The 24,365-nt window shown below is 51.2% G+C and overlaps 3 protein-coding genes across 4 annotated transcripts in view; 2 read left to right on the top strand and 1 right to left on the bottom strand.

Moving 5' to 3' along the window:
- Positions 1-5,704, top strand: part of Ahnak2 (AHNAK nucleoprotein 2) — a 44,864-nt gene extending 39,160 nt beyond the window's left edge. Inside the window, exon 11 of the mRNA XM_085830711.1 lies at positions 6-5,704. Within this exon, the coding sequence (XP_085686837.1) occupies positions 6-4,990 (4,985 nt within the window). The 3' untranslated portion in view covers positions 4,991-5,704. The remainder of the gene's footprint in view (positions 1-5) is intronic.
- A 3,369-nt stretch (positions 5,705-9,073) lies between these two features.
- Pld4 (phospholipase D family member 4) lies at positions 9,074-17,490 on the bottom strand. Of its 2 annotated transcripts, none has more exons than XM_021179384.2 (11): positions 17,374-17,490; positions 15,577-15,660; positions 14,329-14,495; positions 13,746-13,929; positions 13,319-13,439; positions 12,766-12,893; positions 11,146-11,346; positions 10,424-10,563; positions 10,143-10,308; positions 9,938-10,034; positions 9,074-9,641 (listed from the first exon to the last, which is right to left on the bottom strand). In XM_021179384.2, exons 1-11 carry the CDS (start codon positions 17,398-17,400, stop codon positions 9,445-9,447), a joined length of 1,512 nt encoding a protein of 503 aa, XP_021035043.1. In that variant the 5' UTR covers positions 17,401-17,490; the 3' UTR covers positions 9,074-9,444. The 2 variants fall into 2 exon arrangements, with proteins under 2 accessions (XP_021035043.1, XP_085686836.1); XM_085830710.1 differs by having other exon boundaries at positions 14,329-14,431; positions 17,374-17,390.
- Positions 17,491-18,397: 907 nt separating this feature from the next.
- LOC110306600 (DNA topoisomerase 2-alpha-like) lies at positions 18,398-23,240 on the top strand. The gene is given in 4 exon segments (XM_085830709.1): positions 18,398-19,096; positions 19,099-20,879; positions 20,882-22,315; positions 22,317-23,240. Coding segments are annotated over 4 exon segments (4,596 nt in total). The 5' UTR covers positions 18,398-18,471; the 3' UTR covers positions 23,073-23,240.
- Positions 23,241-24,365: the final 1,125 nt, after the last annotated feature.

The raw sequence follows: 24,365 nt of genomic DNA, 5'->3' as shown, positions 1-24,365 counted from the left end.
CAAAGTGGACGTGAAGGGCCCCAAGGGCGAGCTGAGCGCCCCCGACCTGGAGGTGTCCCTGCCCGGCGTGGAGGTGGACATCCAGGCGCCCGGTGCCAAGCTGGAGGGGGAGCTGGCCCTGGCCGACAAGGACGTGGCCGCCAAAGACAGCAAGTTCAAGATGCCCAAGTTCAAGATGCCCTCCTTCGGCGTGTCCGCGCCTGGCAAGCCCAGCGTGGAGGCCTCTCTGGAGGTGGGTGCGCCCAAGGTGGAGGCGGACGTGGCCCCGCCCCAAGTGCAGGGCGACCTGAAGACCCCTGACCTGAGCGTTCAGCTGCCGTCCGCCGACCTGGAGCTCAAGGCCGGCCAGGTGGGCGTGAAGCTGCCCGAGGGACAGCTGCCCGAGGCAGAGCTGCCCGCCGCCCAGGCTGCCGCTGCTGGGGCCGGCCTGAAGGGCCACCTGCCCAAGGTGCAGATGCCCAGCCTCAAGATGCCCAAGGTGGACCTCAAGGGGCCCCACGTGGACCTGAAGGGCCCCAAAGTGGACGTGAAGGGCCCCAAGGGCGAGCTGAGCGCCCCCGACCTGGAGGTGTCCCTGCCCGGCGTGGAGGTGGACATCCAGGCGCCCGGTGCCAAGCTGGAGGGGGAGCTGGCCCTGGCCGACAAGGACGTGGCCGCCAAAGACAGCAAGTTCAAGATGCCCAAGTTCAAGATGCCCTCCTTCGGCGTGTCCGCGCCTGGCAAGCCCAGCGTGGAGGCCTCTCTGGAGGTGGGTGCGCCCAAGGTGGAGGCGGACGTGGCCCCGCCCCAAGTGCAGGGCGACCTGAAGACCCCTGACCTGAGCGTTCACCTGCCGTCCGCCGACCTGGAGCTCAAGGCCGGCCAGGTGGGCGTGAAGCTGCCCGAGGGACAGCTGCCCGAGGCAGAGCTGCCCGCCGCCCAGGCTGCCGCTGCTGGGGCCGGCCTGAAGGGCCACCTGCCCAAGGTGCAGATGCCCAGCCTCAAGATGCCCAAGGTGGACCTCAAGGGGCCCCACGTGGACCTGAAGGGCCCCAAAGTGGACGTGAAGGGCCCCAAGGGCGAGCTGAGCGCCCCCGACCTGGAGGTGTCCCTGCCCGGCGTGGAGGTGGACATCCAGGCGCCCGGTGCCAAGCTGGAGGGGGAGCTGGCCCTGGCCGACAAGGACGTGGCCGCCAAAGACAGCAAGTTCAAGATGCCCAAGTTCAAGATGCCCTCCTTCGGCGTGTCCGCGCCTGGCAAGCCCAGCGTGGAGGCCTCTCTGGAGGTGGGTGCGCCCAAGGTGGAGGCGGACGTGGCCCCGCCCCAAGTGCAGGGCGACCTGAAGACCCCTGACCTGAGCGTTCAGCTGCCGTCCGCCGACCTGGAGCTCAAGGCCGGCCAGGTGGGCGTGAAGCTGCCCGAGGGACAGCTGCCCGAGGCAGAGCTGCCCGCCGCCCAGGCTGCCGCTGCTGGGGCCGGCCTGAAGGGCCACCTGCCCAAGGTGCAGATGCCCAGCCTCAAGATGCCCAAGGTGGACCTCAAGGGGCCCCACGTGGACCTGAAGGGCCCCAAAGTGGACGTGAAGGGCCCCAAGGGCGAGCTGAGCGCCCCCGACCTGGAGGTGTCCCTGCCCGGCGTGGAGGTGGACATCCAGGCGCCCGGTGCCAAGCTGGAGGGGGAGCTGGCCCTGGCCGACAAGGACGTGGCCGCCAAAGACAGCAAGTTCAAGATGCCCAAGTTCAAGATGCCCTCCTTCGGCGTGTCCGCGCCTGGCAAGCCCAGCGTGGAGGCCTCTCTGGAGGTGGGTGCGCCCAAGGTGGAGGCGGACGTGGCCCCGCCCCAAGTGCAGGGCGACCTGAAGACCCCTGACCTGAGCGTTCAGCTGCCGTCCGCCGACCTGGAGCTCAAGGCCGGCCAGGTGGGCGTGAAGCTGCCCGAGGGACAGCTGCCCGAGGCAGAGCTGCCCGCCGCCCAGGCTGGCGCTGCTGGGGCCGGCCTGAAGGGCCACCTGCCCAAGGTGCAGATGCCCAGCCTCAAGATGCCCAAGGTGGACCTCAAGGGGCCCCACGTGGACCTGAAGGGCCCCAAAGTTGATATGATGGAACACCATGATTCTATGCGGACCCCTAACCAGCACGGATTTTTTCCATTTCATGATCAAGACGTAAACTCAAGGGACATTTCTACCAGTTCGTGTTATGGTTCTAGTGATGCTGATCTATCACCTCCTTCTGTGACTTCCCAGTCCTTGTTGTCATACCTTCGCCCGTCTTTGTGTATTGTTGAGTCTCCACAGGAATCTCAAGGCAGTACACTCCCTCCTTTCACTGCTCGCATATTGTTCCCCAAATTTCACAGACCTAAATTTACCTCATCTCTTCCACCTTCAGAGTCTGAAAATGTTCTGTCTGAGGCTGAGGCTCAGGCTGTCGTCCATTCTCTTGTTACCTCTCACACCCTGTCTGGTTCAGTAGTCCCTCAGGTCCTTTCTCCCGGTGCTGCTTCTTGTAGTGTTGTGGAGCTGTCCTCCAGCCAGCCTTTACTCAGTCAGCCACCTGAGGCATCTAAGCGAGAAGCCAAAGACCCTTCCTTCAAATTGCCTAGCGTCAAGTTACCTTCTTTCAATTGGTCTCCAAAGAAGGTAACAGGTGATTCTCAGTCACAGGAGACACCCACATCTAGTCTAGGTTTGTCGTCAATGGAAATGGATTCTCAAATTCAAAGTAGTGTTTCCATAGTGGAATCCCCCCAGCATGCCCCTCTGGACAAGGACGTGGAGAAGGGAAGAAGCCGGAAGCTGAGCTTTTCCATGCCAAGACTGGCACTACCCAAGATAAAGGTTTCTAAGGGGACGGCTTCTGTGCCACACGGAGACATGAGGCCTTCACTCAGTGGTACCACATCTGGAGGTGATTTGGTAGTCGTAGAAACAGTTGTCAGTGATGCCCACGTTGGGGACACTCATTCAAAAGACGTCATCACAGAACTCCATGTCAGATCCCCCTCAACCACAGCAGAGTTGGTTAGGTCCCAAACTGAGCTTCCTCCTTCCAAAGATGATGTGAATGTCAGAGGTGACAGCAAAAGTCTCATGGTTGTCTCTGCAAGTCAGCCCTTTGGGGAACTGGTACCACCCAGAACAGAAGGTCTCCTGCTGCCATCCGGTAGACAGAGAGATAACACCTGCACCGTGGAAACCCCTGAGATGGATCCCACAGCAAAGGAGACGTCAACAGACTCGAATGAGCGCCGGTTCAAAATGCCCAAGTTCAGAGTTCCTGGTTTCAGACGCTCCTCATCCAAGGAGCGAGACCGGCTTGGAGAACAGGAAGCCACTCAAAAGTCACAGACTCCGGTCATCAGCATCCCCTTGGAGGCAGAAGAAAAAGCAGCAGCCTGCGTGCAGCTGTCCCATGTGCCTGAGTCCAAGGTAGAGGCACATATCTCCCTGGAGTCCCCAGAGGAAGGGACCAGTGTGAAGCCCATAGAGAGCCCAACATATGCAGATGTTGTAAAACGTGATCTCCATGGGACAGGCTCGAGGATGCATAGCTCCACTGTTGAGCATTTTCACACACATCTGTCCACCCCTGAGTTTGGGACCCATCTATCTAAAGACTCTGTCTCCCTTGTGAGGGTCTCAGAACCCCAGCTTCCTCCAGAAGAAACAGGCAAGCAGCAGCATCCTGGGCCAGGAGGAAATATCCCTGCTGAGATGGAGGCTAGAACAGGAAGCTTGCCTTCCCAGCCGCAAGGGCCCCTGAGGCTGAAGGCCTCCATCACTGATGTGCCATCCCAGGTCTCTGTGGTGAGCATGAGTCAGCTCTGGGAGGATTCTGTATTGACTGTTACATTTCCCAAACTGAAGGTACCCAGGTTCTCCTTCCCTGCTCCCAGCTCTGAGGCTGATGTGTTCTTTCCTGTGGTGAGAGAGGTCGAAGCCAGCATTGCTAGTCCCATGCATACAGGAAGCTCTGGGCTCTGGGAAGCCAGCATTCTAAAGACAGGCGCCGAGGACACCAGAATGCCACCAGCAAGCCTTGAGCAATCTTTGGAAGAATCCCCAATTTCTAAGGTCAGAGTGCACATTCAGGGGTCTCGAGGTGAAAGCCAAGAAGTCGCTCTTCCTAGCAGGATGGAAAGGTCGCGCGCTGACCCCTTAGCACCTGGAGCCTTTTGTACTCAGATTGTGCGGGAATCAGAGATCCCTGCTTCTACAATCCAAACTCCTTCTTACGGATTTTCTTTGCTGAAAGTGAAAATTTCAGAGCCCCCTGTGCAGGCCTGTGTGTATACAGAGGCTCCTGATTCCCAGCCGCAAGAGAGTGTGGGTGGAGCTCCCTCGCCAGCCGCTGCAGGGGGACACGCTGTTCCTGCAGAGGTCCCACCTGATACTGGCGAACCATTTGAGATTATCTCTTCCAGTGTTGGCGTGCCCCCGGGGCCCCAGCTTGCAGAAAGCACCTCTGATGAGGAGCCCGCGGAGATTCTTGAGTTTCCTGAGGACAGCCAGGAGGTTAAGGTCTCTGGCATGGATGCCAGACAGAAGTCAGAAGGTAAAAAGGCCAGCCTGTTGTGGTCCTGGCTTCCGAGTATTGGGTTTTCCTCCGCGGAAGAGACGGCTGCTGAGTCCAGAGACACGCCCCAAAGATCCCCTGTCCACGTGCAGCCTACCGCTCGGCTGGACCCCGAACTGCCCAGGAAACAGGAGAAGGCGGGCTGGTTCCGGTTTCCCAAGTTAGGGTTCTCCTCTTCACCCACTAAGAAGCCCAGGAGCACTGAAGACGGGGAAGGCCAGGAAGAACACAAGCCCCAGGAGGAGACAGTCACCTTTTTTGATGCTCGAGAAAGCTTTTCCCCAGAGGAGGAGGAAGAAGCCAAGTCAGAGGGGACAAGTGCCAGGCCTGGTTCTGAAGCAATGGTGGCATCCTCTGCGAGAACAGAACTCGTACTGTTGGAACAGGCTAGAGACACTGGTGACAAATCTATCCCCAGGCCCGTGGCCAAATGAGATGAGAGGTCAGAGTCAGTGGATGAGACCAGCCAACTAGAACCCGAAACTTAGGGTCTGAAAGCACCCCCATCGCCCCCAGAACGCGCGATTGATCTCGTGTCGATCCACAGGCTTGAAACCAAAGCAGAAATAAACAGCACTTACCTGTCTCACACACAGCCCTCCTATAGGGAACTGAAATCCGCTACCTTCTTCCAAGCTTTGGAAGCAAACCAAGGCTGCCAAATTGTCTAGTTCTGGGAGCTCTGTTGGCCTTCGTGGGGTAAGTCCCAAGAGGCTGCCCAACACCACGAGAACAACGTTGTCTCTGAAGTACCCATGCCTGTGTGGGTAGGAGCAGCTTTTGGGGTAACCTCTGCCTTGCCGCTGCTGTTCCCTGGTGAGCTTAGCCAGCGGGGTGTGCGGTGTGTCCTTCCTGCTCACACACTCGATCCTTCCTCAACTCTTTCGCTAATGGCAAGCTTTGGGGAGCAGACTGTGAGGGTGTGTACGCGGGGCACAAAGGTCTGCACTCAGTGGTAACTGTGGGTTGCCCAGCAGGGTTCACACACGGGTTTACCATTATACCTTGGTGTGCGTCTGTTTGTCTGTCTGCCTGCCAGTGTGCTACTACTTTCCCAGATGTGTACAACTTTCATGCTCTGCCTAGAGCACCTCGTGTACAGATTGCAGCCCATTCAGTCACCTTCAATAAAGGAAGCAATGCATTCAGCGGTCCAGTTCGCCAAGGTCTTTTGTTCTCATGTATCCCTACTCATGTATCCCTACTCTTGCTTTCCTCTCATGCACTTGGGTCTCCGTCTCTACTGTGTAGCTCAGGAAACCAGAGCTGAGTTTCACCTTAGGGCGGCTGCCATTTTGCATGGGTTTGACATCCACACCCACAGCCAGAGACCTCATGGATACAGGGGAAGAAGTCGGGGCCGCAGGGGACACAAGCACGCCCCTCCTGTCAGCTGGGCAACACTGCTAGGATGGGACAGTCATGTGGAGTAAGGTCAACAGAGAGCCATTGCCCTGGAGGCTGAGCAGGGTCTTGTCCCATAATCAGAAATTGCTTTTACCTGAGGGACCTTCCAGCAGTCTGAAGTGAATTCACATGTTACTGGAGCAAGGCCAGGGGCTTTCTGCAACCTCCCAACTTCCTGCTGATGCCCTCCTGGTATTCACCATTCCCAAGGAGACACTGAAACTTGGACTTAGCTTCCTCCTGACCCACAGAGCCTCTTGGCAACAAGCATTCCTTGTCTCACAGACAGGATGGCTCGAGGGGTGGGGTGAGTACTGGCCACTCCCAAAGCTACCCACAGAGGGCCAGAGGGTGGGGGCTGATGTGTAACAGGGGAATGGCCAGGGGAGAGAGGTTGGGGTCTTCTCTTCGTGTCTCCATGAGTAGCCACACAGGCTGGAGAGTCAGCCACGTTGAGGAAACATAGCCGATTCTGGAAAGCTAATTACTACACCTCTGCCCTACAGACAGGGACAGCTATAATACTCCTTGCCTAGGATGCCCAGCCTCCCTCTGGGCTGATTTACAAGTGTCAGCCAAACTTGATGTGTACCCAGTAACACTACAGAGTCTGTCTAGGGCACATTTATTATCCCTACCTTCTAAGGGTCATGAGTCCCTGCCTGTCTTAAGTGGGTCGATCCTCTGCTCAAGGCCCCACAGGAATGCCATCATATGTAAGCAGGGGCTGTCTTTCATCTCCAGATAGAAGTATAGGAGCCACTGAAGTAGCCATGATTGCTATGTCAGTTACCCGGGAGCTGGGTGAACATAGAAGGACCTCGATCTTTTTGTTTCCTGGAAGCCATTGTCTACTCTATCACATGGATTTGCCTGCATAGCCAGCAAGGGACAGACTCCCAGACAGATGTTGGTACAGTCTCATGTCACTCAACTGAGGATGTGGCATCCCTTATCTTGTATGTTCTTTTTTTTTTTTTTTTTTTTTTTTTTGGTTTTTCGAGACAGGGTTTCTCTGTGTAGCCCTGGCTGTCCTGGCACTCACTTTGTAGACTGGCCTCGAACTCAGAAATCCGCCTGCCTCTGCCTCCCGAGTGCTGGGATTAAAGGCGTGCGCCACCACGCCTGGCATCTTGTATGTTCTTTTAGAGACAGTAAGACATGAGCCTTGCCCGCACTCAAGGCAAGAGTACATAGAGGTATAAGTACCAGGAATTGGGTACTGTGGAGCCCACTAAAAGTTTGTTTGCCACCTCAAGAAGGGCCATGTCATAGTACAAGACCCCCACCATCTCCTAAGCCTGTCCAGCTGGATCTCTTTTAGAATACACCAAGAAGTCTAGCACTGACACCAGTGGGCGAAACAGACCCATCCTGGCTGAGCCAACAGGGCAGCCTAAACTGGCGTCTCCCCTGGAGTGTGTCTGAGAATCATGCAGGGCCTAAAGAGCAAACCCACCCTCCCGGAGGGCAGAGCTGGAGTGGGGCACAGTCTGCTCCTGAGTAAGGTGCTGCCCTGCCACTCTCAAACCAGCAGGAGGGCCTGGAGCACGGTGGGATGCTGCAGGGAGCAGCCACAGCCATGGCAGAGCTTGGCTTCACTCCACCCCAACCCCTTGTGGGTCCTGAAGGGCTGTGAGAGCCATGTGTAGCCACACTTCCAGATCCTCGAACAATTAGCAGGAAGACAGGCTGGGTTTAGGATACTTTCTGCCCAGATGGAGATGCTGATGCCTAAGGTGTCCTTTAAGTGGGTGAATCCGGGCTACGGATGAAGCAGCAAGAGCTTGGCCCCTGCCTAGTGCGATCATGTTAGCTCTCTCTGAGTATAGAAGGAAGGAGAGGGCAGAGAAAGGGTGTTCTACAGGAGAGAAGGACCCTGGACGTCTATGTAGTATCTGGGGCTCTCCACACGCCCAAAGCATCCCTGAGCCCCAGCTCACTACAGCCCTTGTGACAGCAGTGGGCCAGGTAGGCCTGAGTCTTGGTCAAAAATAAGTAAGAGGTTGGGTGTGGAGATTGGCTTCCAATTCAGTATCAGCCCAAGATCAAAGGTCAAGACTCCATCCCAAACCATGCTTTATGCCCTGCCTCAGCACACAGGATGAGAACTCTCACCAGGATGATCCAGTCCTACTGAGTTGATGTCAAAAGCTCTAATACTGGTCTTCAGGACACCATCCCCTATTTCCAGGCAGGGACCTGATCCCACCCACATAATAGCCATGCAGCCCTGGACCTATACCTCTTAGCCCCACCCCATTCTTCTTTTATAGCGCTGTCCCAACGCAACAGTGAGCCATAATTCCAGATCCTGATGAGGTTGGCTGGGCTCCTCAGTTGCTGCTCCTTCCCAGCCCACCCAGCCCAAGTTCTGAGACAAAACTTCCTTTCATGAGCACAGAGCTTAACTGGAGTGATCATATCAATGGACCTCTTTATCTTGGGATAAAGAGGTTCCTGCATGTCCTGAGCACACTCAGTGGGACACCTTGCTTGTGAGACAGCATTGCTGCTTTAAGGAGGGATATCCAGAGGAATCCCTGAAGGAAGTGGGGGAATCACAGGGGCTGAGCCTTCCTGGTGCTGGAATCGTTGCCTGGGTAGGAGAAACTTGTGGACTAAGTCATGACAAAGCCTTTCAACACATACTTCCTTGGAGGCTGGCAGAAAATCAGGGCCCACACAGAGTGAGAAAATGACCCACAGGGAACGGGAACATGGCTCGTTAGGTAAAGGTTCTGCTGTGGAGGCGTGGGAACCCGAGTTCAGGTCTCTAGCACCCAGGTAAAAAGCCAAGTGCCTTGTAATTTTATGCTGAGGAGGCAGAAACAGGATTCCTGTTGTCTGATGGACAGCTCGTCTAGCCAATCCAGCAAGCCCTGGGTTCAGAGGGCGACCTGATGGACAGCTGGTCTAGCCAATCCAGTAAGCTGGGAGTTCAGAGGACGACCCTGTCTGAAAAACTAAGGTGAAAGAAGATACCCAATGCCAACCTCCAGACACTGTTCACACACGTCGTGTGCATCTGCACGACATAGAAACATGTACACACACCACAGACAAGAAGGAGGGAGAGAGAGAGAGAGAACACAGACAGACATGTCCACTTTTGGCCTGGGTCAGGTCAGTAGCTGGTGGCAGGGTTTTATTGTGGCTGGACAGCACCAACATTACATCTGGGAATGGCCCTAGCAACTCATCATAGGTAGACCAGGGAGGAACAACGGGGCTCTGGGGGTCACTTATATGTAGTTGCTGTCTTTCCATGTCACCGTGGTGCCTTCCTCTGCTTTAGCCTCTTCTTCGTTTAAAAGCCGTTGAGAGCTCTGCCGGAAGCTGTTTGTCTGATGACAGTCTCGGGCCCTCAGTGGTGATCCTTTGCTTGCTCGGTTTCTGAGCTTGGGCAGATTGGGAGTCTGGGGAGCATCAGTGTCTACCTAGAGCTGTAGGCCAGAGTCAAAGGGATCAATCCTCAGCCCTACCAGACACAGTCCTGGCTCGGGACTTGTCTGTCTAGGCCCATAGCATAGTGGGAACTCCAGTCTCGTTCAAAGAGTTGCCTCAGCTGCTCCTGCACGGTGGTTGCGCCTGGCTGGGCTCCGGGGGTCTTCTGGCTGACAATCAGGCCCACCCCAGCGGTGCTGCCGAAGTAATCTTCTGACCAGTTAGAGGTGCCTGGAGGAGGGGGAGGGGGAGACACTGATCCCTGGGCCTGTGTCCCCTGCAGTCCTGTGGCCTGTGCTGTGGCCCTTGCTACAAGTTGAAAGACAGCTCCAACCTCTGTGCTGCCATCACACCCCAGGCATGACAGCCCCTCATGTAGATGCATCGGTTCTTTACCAGCGTTCTGGGCACCCATGCTCAGGACTTCAACTGGCAAGCTGGGCTAAGTGTCTGGCTCCCAGGATATGTGAGCGTATCTCTCTTGTCCAGCTCTCTGTCGGCCCATGCATCTTGCCCCAGCCACTCACCTACATAGGCTGTCTTGTCTGTGACCATGAACTTGCTGTGGTTCACGCGGCTGAACGGGATGTTGGAGTGATTTCCCACAGGCACGATGAAGACTTTCTTTGGGGATTAGGAGTGAGTTAGGGTGGGCAGGGTGGGAGAAGAAACTTCCTTCCCCACCCCCCACCTCCACCCCCTCCACCCCAACCCATGAGGTCAGTTTCTTACCACATCCACTGAGATGCCAGCCGAGGGGTTACTGAAAGCCTGCAGGGACCTCAGATAAGCGAACATGGTGGGGTCTGTGTTGAACCAGCAGCTGACCAGTAAGCGCACATGCACACCCTTGTTGAGGGCTGCTGCCCGTAGCGCGTTGTCCAGCACGGGCCAGTACCTAGGATGAGAGGATCAGTGTCCTGCCTGAAACTAAGGTGAGTAGGGGGTCTTAGCTGCAGGTACACTGTGTCTAGGACTTGCCAACCAGGAGGGTGGACCTCAGCCAGACCCACCTGGCATGGTGGGTGAAGCGCGTGGTAGGGAAATACTCCATCACCGAGACATAAATGAACTGGCGAGCACCCTCCATCACTCCCAACACTGCGTCCAGATCCCGGGTCCGGCCATGCGGGCAGAGGGAGGGAGGAGAGGCCTGCAGTGGGGAAAGCATTTCTCAGAACACTGCCACCCTTGAAGCAGGCGCTTCCTAAGCTCATGACTCCATTGCCCACTCCCTAAGCAACCCCATGTGGTGAACGAGACCATTCCCCATGACCAGAGGGCCTCCCCCTCCGAGGTCTGAGAAGGAGGCAGGGAAGCATCCAGGCATCCTGGGCTCTGGGGGCTGGCTTAACTGCTTCCAGGCTGTCTGCTTGGGAAGTGGCTCCACTCTCTCCAGATGGACTCTGCATATCTAGTGGGCTTTGCTCCATCTGCTGCAGTCTCTGCTGTGGACCTGTCTCTGGGCCAACCAAGGGGTTTCCCTTGGTGGAAATGGAGCTGCTGGGATTGCCTATCTTCCCTCAGAGTAAAGAATAATCAATTATCTGGGTCTCCCTACTCTTCCCTGCACCCAGTCAGTCTCTTGGCCCTAACCCCTCTCAACAGTCTGGAGATTCCTGGGACCTCAGGTCTGCCACCTTCCAGTACCTCTCTCTCGATGCTGGTACTGGCCCCACATCCTGCTCTGGCCTCCTGCTGCAACCCTGGGGCTCTTGTGGGCTACCCTTCTTACCGAGAAATAGGCCGTGGTGGGAATTCCATCAAAGGGACCCCGCAAGGGATGGAAGCGGTTGATGTGGGATGAGAAGTTCCGAGGCCAGGGTCTAGGGAGAACAGCTTGGGGAGTCCCTAGCACCCAGTAGGTCTGGAATGTTTTCTCAAGGTCTTGAGCCAGGTTGCTGCAGTTGTAGATGATTGCACCAAGTTCCTTCACCTGTAGGGATCAGGTCAGTAGACACTGAGAGAGCAAAGATCTCCTGGGGCTATGTGGAAACCACCAGGGATGGAGGGCAGGGTGCAAGTCTTGTTCAGATGGCAGCCACCAGGCACCATCAGCTCCAGGGTAGAAAATGCATGAGACACAAAGGAAATAAAGCCATTGTTAAATTCTACGGAGTGGTAACGCCTGATGTTATATTTCTATCTACTGTTTGCACTAGCAGGTGTGTGTGTGTGTGTGTGTGTGAGAGAGAGAGAGAGAGAGAGAGAGAGAGAGAGAGAGAGAGAGAGAGAGAGAGAGAGAGAGACCCTAGGGGTATGCTATGCTAATGCTAATCACATGTTATTCTATTGAGCCACAACTCAGGCCTGTGAAATATATCACTTCTAAAAAGCCCCTCAGGCTAGCCAGGTGTGGTGGTGCACGCCTTTAATCCCAGCACTCGGGAGGCAGAGGCAGGCGGATTTCTGAGTTCGAGGTCAGCCTGGTCTACAGAGTGAGTTCCAGGACAGCCAGGGCTACACAGAGAAACCCTGTCTCGAAGAACAAAAAACAAACAAACAAAAAAAAACAAACAAAAAAAGCCTCAGGCTTTGTAATCTGATGTTTCTTTGTGTGCATGTGTGTGCACATGCCAGCGGGTGTGTTGATTTGTGCACGGGTACCTGTGCATATGTGCAAGGCAGAAGACCACTTCAGGTGTCATGCCTCAGGAGGTTTTTATTCTTACTATTGTTTTATTTTAGTGTGGGGCTATGTTTTGCCTACACGTCCGTCCGTGTGTGCCTGGTGCCTACAGAGGTCAGAAGAGGGCATGGGATCCCCTGGAACTAGAGTTACAGTTTGCAGCTGCTGAGACTCCAACCTGAGTCTTCTGGGAGATCGGACAGTACTCTTAACCGATGAGCCATCTCCTCAGCCTCCATCTTGTGTTTTTGAGGCAAGGTCTCTCACTGGGCCCCGGGCTTGCTGATTAGGATAGGCTGGTTGGGCAGCAAATCTTAGGGATCCCCCTATCTGTATCCCCCCCAACACTGGGACTACAAGTGTGTGCTACCACACCCAGCTTTTCACACGCATTCTAAGGATACAACTCGGGGTCTTGTGCTTGCAAGGCAAGTACTTCACTGATCGAGCTTTCTCCCCAACCCCGTGAGCTGTGGTTTTCCTGTGAGCCATGGCCCGAACATGCTGTCCCAGGGCCTGAGTGCAGGGTCATGTAGAACCTTCTAACTGGTGGGACCAACTCTGATTGGCCCTGCTATGGTGGTATGGCAAAAATGGTGTGTGACCCAAGGTTCTGCTTGCTAACTCCTCCCAGTACCAGCTTTCTTCAGAAACAGCAGCCCTTGGAGATGGCGAGAGGAGAAGCTGCCCCTGGGCCTCATCCTATCCCTGGGCCTTGGGACCCACCTGAGTCAGGGACCGCCAGTCCATGTTGGCGCTGCCCACGTAGACGTGCTGCCCATCCACAACCCAGAATTTGGAGTGTAGAACACCCCCAGTAAGCTGTTTCATGGGCACCTGTCGTATCTGGGCACCTGCAATAGACAAACAGATAAATGGATGGATGGACAGATGGAGAGCCAGCTCTTTAATGCTGGCTTCAGAACTGCCTAATAGATCTGCCCCGGTCCCTCTGCCCCTGTCTGTGTTCATTCATTTTACCCTCAGAATGACCCCACTGATCAAGGCTGTTGCAGGTGAGAAAACAAAGATACAGGCTTCCCTGAGAACCCTCTAGACAGTCAAGGTCATAACCTTAATGATGCATGTGCCTACTGCCTTTTTCACTGTAGCCTCTAGCCCAAGGCTTTCTCTAATGTTTTCCTTCTCAGCCCTGAGTTCAAGTCCTCCAGGGTCCTGGAGAAACTTTTCCACCCACCCTAGCAATCTTGTTAGTCTTTGGCTTTATCCCCTGGTGCCAGATCTCAGCACAGCAGAGCCCCAGCATGCAGACACCTACCATGGGCAGCCAAGACCTGGAGGTCAGTGGATGTCTTGGCCAATGTTGGGCTGTGGGTGGCCACCACCACAGAGATGTTCCTAAGAAGAAGCTGTTGAAACTTCTGTAGAAGGGCCTCTCCCTGCAAAGCCAGGCTACCATGAGAAGCTACCTCAGGCTGGCCCTTTGCCCACAGTCCAGGGTAGACCAAGGTTTGGCTCATGACTAGAGGCCAAAAAATGACATCATGCATGCACAATCCTCAGTCCCTCTGCCGCTGTCCCAAGAATCACCCGCAGGGCCTGGCCTTGCTCTAACCCAGCCCCAGCCCAGAGCTGAGTCCTGGGCCTGGCTGAGCTCTGAACAGATAGCAGCCTGACTTGCTGAGCCCTTGACATCCAGGGAGAGACCTGTGCCTCGTAGCCAGAAAGCAAAAACAAGGACCAACCTGCCGAGAAGACGAGTCATTGACTCCAATGTCCAGTCCAGTGAGGGACCAGTAGTACGAGGCAATGTGGACGCTCTCCCGAGCAGTGTCAAGAAGCTGCAGCCAAGCCTGGGCCAGGGGCTGGGCAGTGGGGCTGCCCGCTGCAAATGGCAAGTCCTCGGGGATGCTTTCCACAAGGATGAGCCTAGGGACAGAACCCAGGGCAGACCAAGCTGTATCTGTCGGAGCCACTGGTCAGCCATTTGATCCATTCCTGCCACCCAGCCGGCGGGAGGGACTGACCTCAGGTGGCACCAGGGCCTGAACCCAGGCCAAAGGGACAGAAAGAGGACAGTGAGATGGGAAGATTTAGCTTGAGTCCCCCAAAGCTGAAGTACAGGAGACTATACAGTGAGGAACCTGGAGATGGGGCATGCTCAGCCCAGGGGGACCATGAGGTGTTCTCTTGGGGAATCCAGACTCCATCCCTGGGACAATCACAGTCTTACTGTGAGCTAAATCACCCATTCAGGGACCCAGTGAAGCGGCACCCAGCCCAGACACATAGCCCACAATCCTGTGAGAACCCCTGGTGTACACTCACTGACAGGAGTTATTCTGCTGCTCAGCGTCTCCTTTCAGGGTCTCCCAGGACCAGGAGGGCACTTCCTCAGGGAACATCCGATGACTGGTGAAAGAAGTGGCCCCTTGCCACAGGAACAAGATGAGAGTCACAGAGCTGAGTCCCAGTACAGCTAGCATCCCCAGTACCTGCATGAGGTGACATTTCAAGAGCCTTCCTAGCAGCCAAGACAGCCCTCCCTGTCCTATAACAGATACTGTCCAGGATCTTGGGGAGGGATTGGGGGTGAGCAAGAGGGGATGAGGGATGCACAGAGCAAGGCCTGGGTGGTGTAGGTGGCCCATAGCTCTCTCTATGGTCCACTCTGCAGTGAGGAGACCTGGACAAGATATGCAACAGGCTAGGTCACCTTGTTCTGGTGTGCACCCCCAACCCCCACTGCAGGGCTAGTTTTGTACCCTCTAATCAAACCCCTAATCTTTGGGAAATTAAGAAAGTTTGGGGGCCTGGAGAGCTGGTTCAGCAGTTAAGAGCACCAACTGCTCTTCCAGAGATCCTGAGTTCAATTCCCAGCAACCACATGGTGGCTCACAACCATCTGTAATGGGATTCAGATGCCCTCTTCTGGTGTGTCTGAAGACAGCTACAGTGTACTCATGTACAGAAAAAAAAAATCTTTAAAAAAGGAAAAAAAGAAAAAGATAGACAGGAAGAAAGAAAGAAAGAAAGAAAGAAAGAAAGAAAGAAAGAAAGAAAGAAAGAAAGAAAGAAAGAAAGGAAGGAAGGAAGGAAGAAAGAAAGAAACAGAGAAAGAGAGAAAGAGAGAGAAAGAAAGAAAGAGAGAAAGAGAAAGAAAGAAAGAAAGAAAGAAAGAAAGAAAGAAAGGAAAAAGAAAGAAAGAAAGAGAGAGAAAAGAAAGGAAGGAAGGAAGGAAGGAAGGAAGGAAGGAAGGAAGGAAGGAAGGAAGGAAGTTTGGATGTGGTTCTGATTAGGAATTGGGCTTAGGGCTGGTGAGATGGCTCAGTGGGTAAGAGCACCCGACTGCTCTTCCGAAGGTCCAGAGTTCAAATCCCAGCAACCACATGGTGGCTCACAACCATCCGCAACGAGACCTGGCGCCCTCTTTCTGGAGTGTCTGAAGACAGCTACAGTGTACTTACATATAATAAATAAATAAATCTTTAAAAAAAAAAAAAAGGAATTGGGCTTAAACTTGTTTTCAGAGGGCTGAGTCCCCGGCCAGCCTTCCTTTAGGATCTCCTGACCTACCATGCCAAGTCCACTATGTGGATCATGAGATGTGGAGCAGGGCCAATCAGAGACCTCCACTGCTGTCTGGAGTGGTATCCGCATCTGTACAGAACAGTCTGTGTCACCAGCAACCTCAGCTCCATGGCGTCACCTCCTTAAGCAGTCCCTACAGAGGCACTCTCCAGCATTCAGACACCAGTCACAGCTCAGGCATGGCCTCCCGCGTGGAACCCATGCAGGCTCCCAGGGCTGTGTCCTGCTTGTACCCTCTGGCTCCCTCAGTGTCCCCTGATGCGGTGTCTTGAGTGAATCTCAGTTCCTTATTCCAACCACAAGTGAAACCAGGCCTGAAAGTGCAGTTTCTGCTTGGGCTGCCTCATCCACCCTTCCTTATTAGCTATGAGCAGCTGCTTCCCTTCCCCAACTGGCCCCCAAGTGTGGCCCCAGGGTAGGCAGCTGGCTGTAAAGTGGGGCAAGGCAAAAGAGCCACCAAGAGCCAAGCCTGGCCCTGCACTGCTGTCAAGGCTGGGGATGGCAAAGGAGGCTACAGCTAGTTAGGGTGGAGAACTCACCCGGTTCCTTTAGTGGAGTCACTACAAAGAGCCAGGCCAGTCCTTCAGGAGGCCCTGTGCACCCCAGATAGGTCACCCAGCCCCTGGCACAGACACGCGCAAGGCGCTGACCTCCCACCCTCCCAGCCTGAATGCTGTTTGGAACCTAAGGCACTGTATGATTGCAGTTGGTTTGTTGTGGAGTCTGGGGGCTTCTTCAGTTCTGTGGGTCAGGCTATCACTCCAAGAGCAGTGGGACCAATTCCACTGTCCCCTAGGGGTTGTCTTGGACAGCAGCCTGCAGGCATGTGGCTAACCTTAGCACAGGGAGTGGATTATAGGAGATAGGCCTGGGGCTCTATCTACCCTCGATGCCCAAAGTTACAGGGAAGTGGAGCCTAGAAACCACACTGAGAGGATGGGGGCGAGGGAGAGAACCAGAGTCACCCACAGAGGCCCAGCACCCTCTTACCAGAGTTCCTTGAAGAAGGGAGTCAGGAGGTCACTTCCATCCAGATCATGGCTCATGCTCTTAGATATATCTCCCACCCTACCCATAGCAGGCAGCTCAAGTGACCGAGGCAGCTTCAGAAACCTAGCTTCTGGCTCTGACCAGTCTTATAATGTCCAGTGGGGCACAGACATGAGGTTCTGGGCCAGGGTTACCCCTCAAAGAGCTGCTGGCCTACCTCTCCCAGCTGCTCTGAGAGAAGTGTTCTCATCCCCTAAAATAGTTGGATTGACAAAAAGGCAAGAATGCAGCAGCCGTAATCTGGGACTTCCAAGGGCCACAGACTTCTGACCTCCTTGTGGCCACTGGGAACTACTCTGAGGTCAGGGTAGGAGAACGATGAAGGGCGGCTCTAAGCATCTGCAGACCTGTCACATCCTTGGTCCCTGTGGGTCTTTTGAATCCTTGGGGTGGGACTGTCTGACTAGAGAGAAACACTCCCTGGTACTGGCATATCAGGAGAGGGGTGAGCTGGGCGATGGGCTTTAGAGCCCCCTGAGCCTCAAGGTTCTGGGATTCCTGCCCTGTGGGCTAAACTGTGGACCCGAGGTGTGGGATAGGACAAAGCTGCCCAGTGGCTGGAGACTTTGATAACTATTGACCCTGGATCCATGGATCAAGCAAGGAGTGGTCATCTGCCAGCCAATCTGGGTGGTTTGTGGGGTCTAGGGTGCTGGGAGGAGGGGGCTGTGGGAGGTAGACAGACACCCCTCCTGAGGCCCTCTGTCTGGCTTTAGCCTGGCTACCACTTACCTCTGGGTGCTCTTTCTTCTTGTCCATCCTGGTTCCAGCCACTGTCTGTAGGCTTTGCCTGTGCAGGCAGGCACCTGCCTCCTCTCTGGCCTGCTGCTTCCCCCTTCCATTCACTTCCTCTTTGTTCTGAGCACCCCACCCCCACGTCAGGACTGATCGGGTCTCTAGGGGCAGAGCTGAGAACTTTGACCTCTGGAGAAAAATCTACCCTGCCTGCTCCTAGAGAGGGTCCCTCAGTCATAAACCAAATGTTGGAATTAAGTTTGACTGCAAACACCAAAGACTCAAGTAAGAGAACCTCAAACTGACTTGCCTCCTCCAGGGGCTCGTATATTGAAGACTGGTAATTTTATTGAAGTTGCATCATGAGCTAATTGACAAATTGTGCAATGATAGCCATGATGGGAGGAGGTGGAAACTGCGGAAGGAGGTGCCAACCTCACAGGGTGGGGAGTACTCCTGAGGCGCAGGGCCTGACCTCAGTGGCCCGTGTCCAGCCTGGAGAACAAGAAAGTGAGCAGAAAAGGGGCCATCCTTCACTTCCTGTGGGATAATGCCCTAACTTGGCTTTGGGGTTGTTGTGGGTTATCCAGCAGAGAAGACAGCGCAGCCACGGGTCTAAGCCAATAGAGTCTTTATTAGCTGGCCAGCAACTACACTGGGTGTTCAGGATCCCATAGCCCCAAGCCTTTCTCAGGGTGAGCTTTTTTTTAAAAAAAATGCATTTTATACAACAAACATATTGATAATATTGAGTATTTTGAGCATCAAATAATACATAAAAATCTGTTCAATTTTTATATTCATATCCTTTCATACCCTAAAAATATCATTAATGAACATTTATTACTATCCATAACTGAGGATCCTATATCTAATGTCGAATGCTAAATTGTTTCAAAACATACAAAATATTCTTTGGGAATTAAGCATAGTAAAAGAGCATAAAATATTAAAAACGAATCATTAAGAAATATATTCCGGACAAGCGTCTGTGAGGGGAACAGCCAGGTCGCGGGTCGCGGGTCGCGGGTCGCCTAGCGTTTCCCACTGGTTTTGTCGCTTTCAGGATTCTCGAGCCCCTTCCGGACTGTCACCATGGAGTTGTCACCGCTGCAGCCTGTAAATGAAAATATGCTAATGAACAAAAAGAAGAATGAAGATGGCAAGAAAAGATTGTCTATTGAAAGAATCTATCAGAAAAAAACACAACTGGAACATATCCTACTCCGCCCAGATACCTACATTGGCTCTGTGGAGTTAGTGACCCAGCAAATGTGGGTTTACGATGAAGATGTTGGCATTAACTACAGGGAAGTCACTTTTATTCCTGGTTTGTATAAAATCTTTGATGAGATTCTAGTTAATGCTGCTGATAACAAACAAAGGGACCCAAAAATGTCTTGTATTAAAGTCACAATTGATCCAGAAAATAATGTAATTAGCATCTGGAATAATGGGAAAGGAATCCCTGTTGTTGAACACAAAGTTGAGAAAATATATGTCCCGGCTCTCATATTTGGACAACTCCTGACCTCCAGTAACTATGACGACGATGAGAAGAAAGTGACAGGTGGTCGAAATGGCTATGGAGCTAAACTGTGTAACATATTCAGCACCAAATTTACTGTGGAAACAGCCAGTAGAGAGTACAAGAAAATGTTCAAACAGACATGGATGGATAACATGGGGAGAGCTGGTGACATGGAACTCAAGCCCTTTAGTGAGAAGATTACACATGCATCACCTTCCAGCCTGACTTATCTAAGTTTAAAATGCAAAGCCTGGACAAAGATATTGTTGCACTGATGGTCAGAAGAGCATATGATATCGCTGGCTCCACTAAAGATGTCAAAGTCTTTCTTAATGGAAATAGTCTGCCAGTGAAAGGGTTCCGCAGTTACGTGGATTTGTATTTGAAGGATAAGGTAGATGAAACTGGGAACGCACTGAAGGTGATCCATGAGCAGGTCAATCCCCGGTGGGAAGTGTGCTTGACAATGAGCGAGAGAGGCTTCCAGCAGATTAGCTTCGTCAACAGCATTGCGACTTCTAAGGGCGGCAGACATGTTGATTACGTAGCTGATCAGATTGTGAGCAAACTCGTTGATGTGGTGAAAAAGAAGAACAAGGGCGGGGTTGCAGTGAAGGCTCATCAGGTGAAAAATCACATGTGGATTTTTGTAAATGCCTTAATCGAAAACCCAACCTTTGACTCTCAAACAAAAGAAAACATGACTTTACAAGCCAAGAGCTTTGGATCAACATGTCAATTAAGTGAGAAGTTCATCAAAGCTGCAATTGGTTGTGGTATTGTCGAAAGCATACTAAACTGGGTGAAGTTTAAGGCTCAAATCCAACTGAACAAGAAGTGTTCAGCTGTAAAACATACCAAAATCAAGGGAATCCCCAAACTTGATGATGCCAATGATGCAGGGAGCCGAAACTCTACTGAATGCACACTTATCCTGACTGAGGGAGACTCAGCAAAAACTCTGGCCGTTTCAGGCCTTGGAGTGGTTGGAAGAGACAAATATGGGGTGTTCCCTCTTAGAGGAAAGATACTCAATGTGCGAGAAGCCTCTCATAAACAGATCATGGAAAATGCTGAAATTAACAATATCATCAAGATTGTGGGTCTTCAGTACAAGAAAAACTATGAAGATGAAGATTCACTGAAAACGCTTCGTTACGGGAAGATCATGATTATGACAGATCAGGACCAAGATGGTTCTCACATCAAAGGCTTGCTGATCAATTTTATCCATCACAATTGGCCATCTCTTCTGCGACATCGTTTTCTAGAAGAATTTATCACTCCCATTGTAAAGGTGTCCAAAAATAAGCAAGAAATAGCATTCTATAGTCTTCCCGAGTTTGAAGAATGGAAAAGTTCAACGCCAAATCACAAAAAATGGAAAGTCAAATACTACAAAGGTTTGGGCACCAGCACATCAAAGGAAGCTAAGGAATATTTTGCAGATATGAAGCGACATCGTATTCAATTCAAATACTCTGGCCCTGAAGATGATGCTGCGATCAGCCTGGCCTTTAGTAAAAAACAAGTTGATGATCGAAAGGAATGGTTAACTAATTTTATGGAAGACAGAAGACAGCGGAAGTTACTTGGCCTTCCTGAGGATTATTTGTATGGACAAAGCACTTCGTACCTGACCTATAATGACTTCATAAACAAGGAACTCATCCTCTTCTCCAACTCTGATAACGAAAGGTCTATCCCATCCATGGTAGACGGTTTGAAACCAGGTCAGAGAAAGGTTTTGTTTACTTGTTTCAAACGGAATGACAAGCGAGAAGTGAAGGTTGCCCAGTTAGCTGGGTCAGTGGCCGAAATGTCCTCTTATCACCATGGTGAGATGTCACTGATGATGACCATTATCAATTTGGCTCAGAATTTTGTGGGCAGCAATAATTTGAACCTTTTACAGCCCATCGGTCAGTTTGGAACCAGGCTGCATGGTGGCAAGGACTCAGCTAGTCCTAGGTATACATCTTTACAATGCTAAGCCCTTTGGCTCGGTTGTTGTTTCCTCCAAAAGATGATCACACATTACGGTTTCTATATGATGACAACCAACGTGTTGAGCCTGAATGGTACATTCCTATAATACCCATGGTGCTGATAAATGGTGCTGAGGGAATTGGTACTGGGTGGTCCTGCAAAATCCCCAACTTTGATGTGCGTGAAGTTGTGAATAATATCAGACGGCTTCTGGATGGAGAGGAGCCCCTGCCCATGCTCCCAAGTTATAAGAATTTCAAAGGTACTATTGAAGAACTGGCTTCAAATCAGTATGTGATTAATGGAGAAGTAGCTATTCTGGATTCTACAACCATTGAGATCTCAGAGCTTCCCATCCGAACATGGACTCAGACATATAAAGAACAGGTTCTAGAACCCATGTTGAATGGCACTGAGAAGACACCCTCTCTAATAACAGACTATAGGGAATACCATACAGATACCACTGTGAAGTTTGTCATAAAGATGACTGAAGAAAAATTGGCAGAGGCAGAGAGAGTCGGCCTACACAAAGTCTTCAAACTCCAGTCTAGTCTCACTTGCAACTCTATGGTGCTTTTTGACCATGTAGGTTGCTTAAAGAAATATGACACTGTGTTGGATATTCTAAGAGACTTCTTTGAGCTCAGGCTTAAATATTATGGATTAAGAAAAGAATGGCTTCTAGGAATGCTTGGTGCAGAATCTTCTAAACTGAATAATCAAGCTCGCTTTATATTAGAGAAAATAGATGGCAAAATAGTCATTGAAAATAAACCTAAAAAAGAATTAATTAAAGTTCTGATTCAGAGAGGATACGATTCTGACCCTGTGAAAGCCTGGAAAGAAGCTCAGCAGAAGGTTCCAGATGAAGAAGAAAATGAAGAAAGTGACACTGAAACCAGCACCAGTGACTCTGCAGCAGAGGCTGGCCCGACCTTCAACTACCTTCTCGACATGCCCCTGTGGTATCTGACCAAGGAGAAGAAGGACGAGCTGTGCAAACAAAGAAACGAGAAGGAACAAGAGCTCAACACGTTAAAGCAAAAGAGTCCATCAGATCTGTGGAAGGAAGATCTGGCTGTTTTTATTGAAGAACTGGAGGTTGTCGAAGCCAAGGAAAAACAGGATGAACAAGTAGGCCTTCCTGGAAAGGCGGGGAAAGGAAAGGGGAAGAAAGCACAGATGTGTGCTGACGTCTTGCCTTCTCCTCGGGGAAAAAGAGTCATCCCCCAAGTGACTGTAGAGATGAAAGCTGAGGCAGAGAAGAAAATTAGGAGGAAAATTAAGAGTGAAAACGTTGAGGGTACCCCTGCTGAGGATGGTGTGGAAACAGGAAGCCTCCGGCAACGAATAGAGAAGAAGCAGAAGAGAGAGCCAGGTGCAAAGAAGCAAACAACATTGCCATTTAAGCCTATCAAAAAAAGGGAAAAAGAAAAACCCCTGGTCTGATTCTGAGTCAGATATGAGCAGTAATGAAAGTAATTTTGATGTCCCTCCTCGAGAAAAAGAGCAAAGAAGTGCTGCAGCAAAAGCCAAATTCACAGTGGATTTAGACTCCCATGAAGATTTCTCAGGTGCGGATGAAAAGGATGAGGATGAAGATTTCTTCCCATTAGATGCTACTCCACCTAAGACCAAAATCCTCCCCAAAAATACTAAAAAAGCACTGAAGGCCCAGAAAAGCTCCATGTTTGCTGATCTTGAAAGAGATGTTAAGGACAGTGTGCCAGCTTCTCCAGGCGTTCCTGCTGCTTCTGCTACTGACTTCCCAGCGGAAACTGAACAGTCAAAGCCATCCTCCAAAAAGACCGTGGGAGTGAAGAGGACAGCAACCAAAAGCCAGTCTTCAGTCTCCACTGCTGGTACCAAAAAGAGAGCTGCGCCAAAGGGAACCAAATCAGATTCAGCCTTGAATGCTCGTGTCTCTGAAAAACCTGCTCCTGCCAAAGCCAAGAACAGTCGCAAAAGGAAGCCATCTTCTTCTGATAGCTCTGACTCTGATTTTGAGAAGACAATTTCTAAAGGTGCCACGAGCAAGAAACCAAAGGGAGAGGAAGAGGATTTCCCTGTGGACTTAGAAGACACTATAGCTCCTCGAGCCAAATCTGAACGAGCGAGGAAGCCAATTAAGTACTTGGAGGAGTCGGATGATGACGACGACGACCTCTTCTGAGACGGAAGAGATTGGTTTAGGGATCGTTTTCCTGAGCCAGTTTTCTAGGTAGAATTCGGTCATACAGAACTGGTGAGTTCTAGTACAGATACAGTGCTCAACCTATGACGGGATGCATTTTGTTTAAGCCATGAGAAGTTGCTCATACCTTTTGAACATCATTGAAGGCTGGAGAAAGTCATCTGGACTGTGTCTTTATGACTCAGCACAAGCAGCAAGGTGAGGAAAGTTAGGCCAGTTACGTGGAGTACTGACTACTCGGGGATGCCTTCCCAACACGAGATCCCTGGGAGGAGGCAGGACTGCTCACGGTTACATCTCCACGATCAACCAGGAAGTGGGATCCATTGCAGATCTCCATAATTCCAACTTGTGACTGCCAAGACCTGTGCTGTTGTCTCTTATTTAAGTGCTGTTATCAATGTCTTTTGTAAATATTTAATATGTCTGTCTGTTCAGCTAATTCCAACTATTTTGTACTTTAATAAATCTTCTAAACATAAAAAAAGAAATATATTCCAAAGCCCTTATATGATGCCACCTGACATAGTGAGAGAGAATTTATAACATATTATATATCTGTGTACATTGTCTAACTATAAGTTTACTTTAAAAAGATTATCAGTGTTTCTAGGAGAGAAATTATTTCATCAGTAAGTATATTTTAAAAATTTCAAAATAGCAAAAACTCTTTGAAGTTAAACATTAAGAAAATGCTAATTTCAAGCACAGTGAGAAAAATTAGTGATATTTCCATGATGTTTGTAGAACATGATTTTAATATTTTCAACTGTTAATATTCAACAAACAGGATAATTATTTTAAGATATATTTCATTGTTATGTCTCCCTTTTCATTTCTGATTTTATTAATTTGGATACTGTCTCTGTGCCCTCTGGTTAGTCTGGCTAAGGGTTTATCTACCTTGTTGATTTTCTCAAAGAACCAACTCCTGGTGTTGTTGATTCTTTGTGTAGTTCTTTTTGTTTCTATTTGGTTGATTTTATCCCTGAGTTTGATTATTTCCTTCCACCTACTCCTCTTGGGTGTATTTGCTTCTTTTTGTTCTAGAGCTTTCAGGTGTGCTGTCAAGCTGCTAGTGTGTGCTCTCTCCAGTTTCTTTTTTGGAGGTACTTAGACCTATGAGTTTTCCTCTTACCACTGCTTTCACTGTGTCCCATAAGTTTTGGTATGATGTGTCTTCATTTCCATTAAATTCTAAATAAATAAAATAAATTCTAATAAAATATTCTTTAACAGCCCCTATGCCTGATGCTCTCAATAAATACTTTC

This window comes from Mus caroli, unplaced genomic scaffold (genome assembly GCF_978045245.1).
Source record: "Mus caroli unplaced genomic scaffold, Mus_caroli_1 scaffold_14, whole genome shotgun sequence".
Classification (NCBI taxonomy): domain Eukaryota; kingdom Metazoa; phylum Chordata; class Mammalia; order Rodentia; family Muridae; genus Mus; species Mus caroli.
The sequence above is the reverse complement of the archived record's forward strand: the minus strand, read 5'-3'. Positions and strand labels throughout refer to the sequence as shown.

What these genes read in the sequence shown, in the direction of transcription:
- Pld4 (XM_021179384.2), bottom strand. Translation starts at nt 17,400, where the DNA reads ATGGACAAGAAGAAAGAGCACCCAGAG. An exon ending in ATGACTCGTCTTCTCGGCAG is followed by an intron (nt 13,440 to 13,745) that starts GTTGGTCCTTGT and finishes CTGGCTTTGCAG; the next exon opens with GGAGAGGCCCTTCTACAGAA. An exon ending in CTGGCATCTCAGTGGATGTG is followed by an intron (nt 10,035 to 10,142) that starts GTAAGAAACTGA and finishes TAATCCCCAAAG; the next exon opens with AAAGTCTTCATCGTGCCTGT.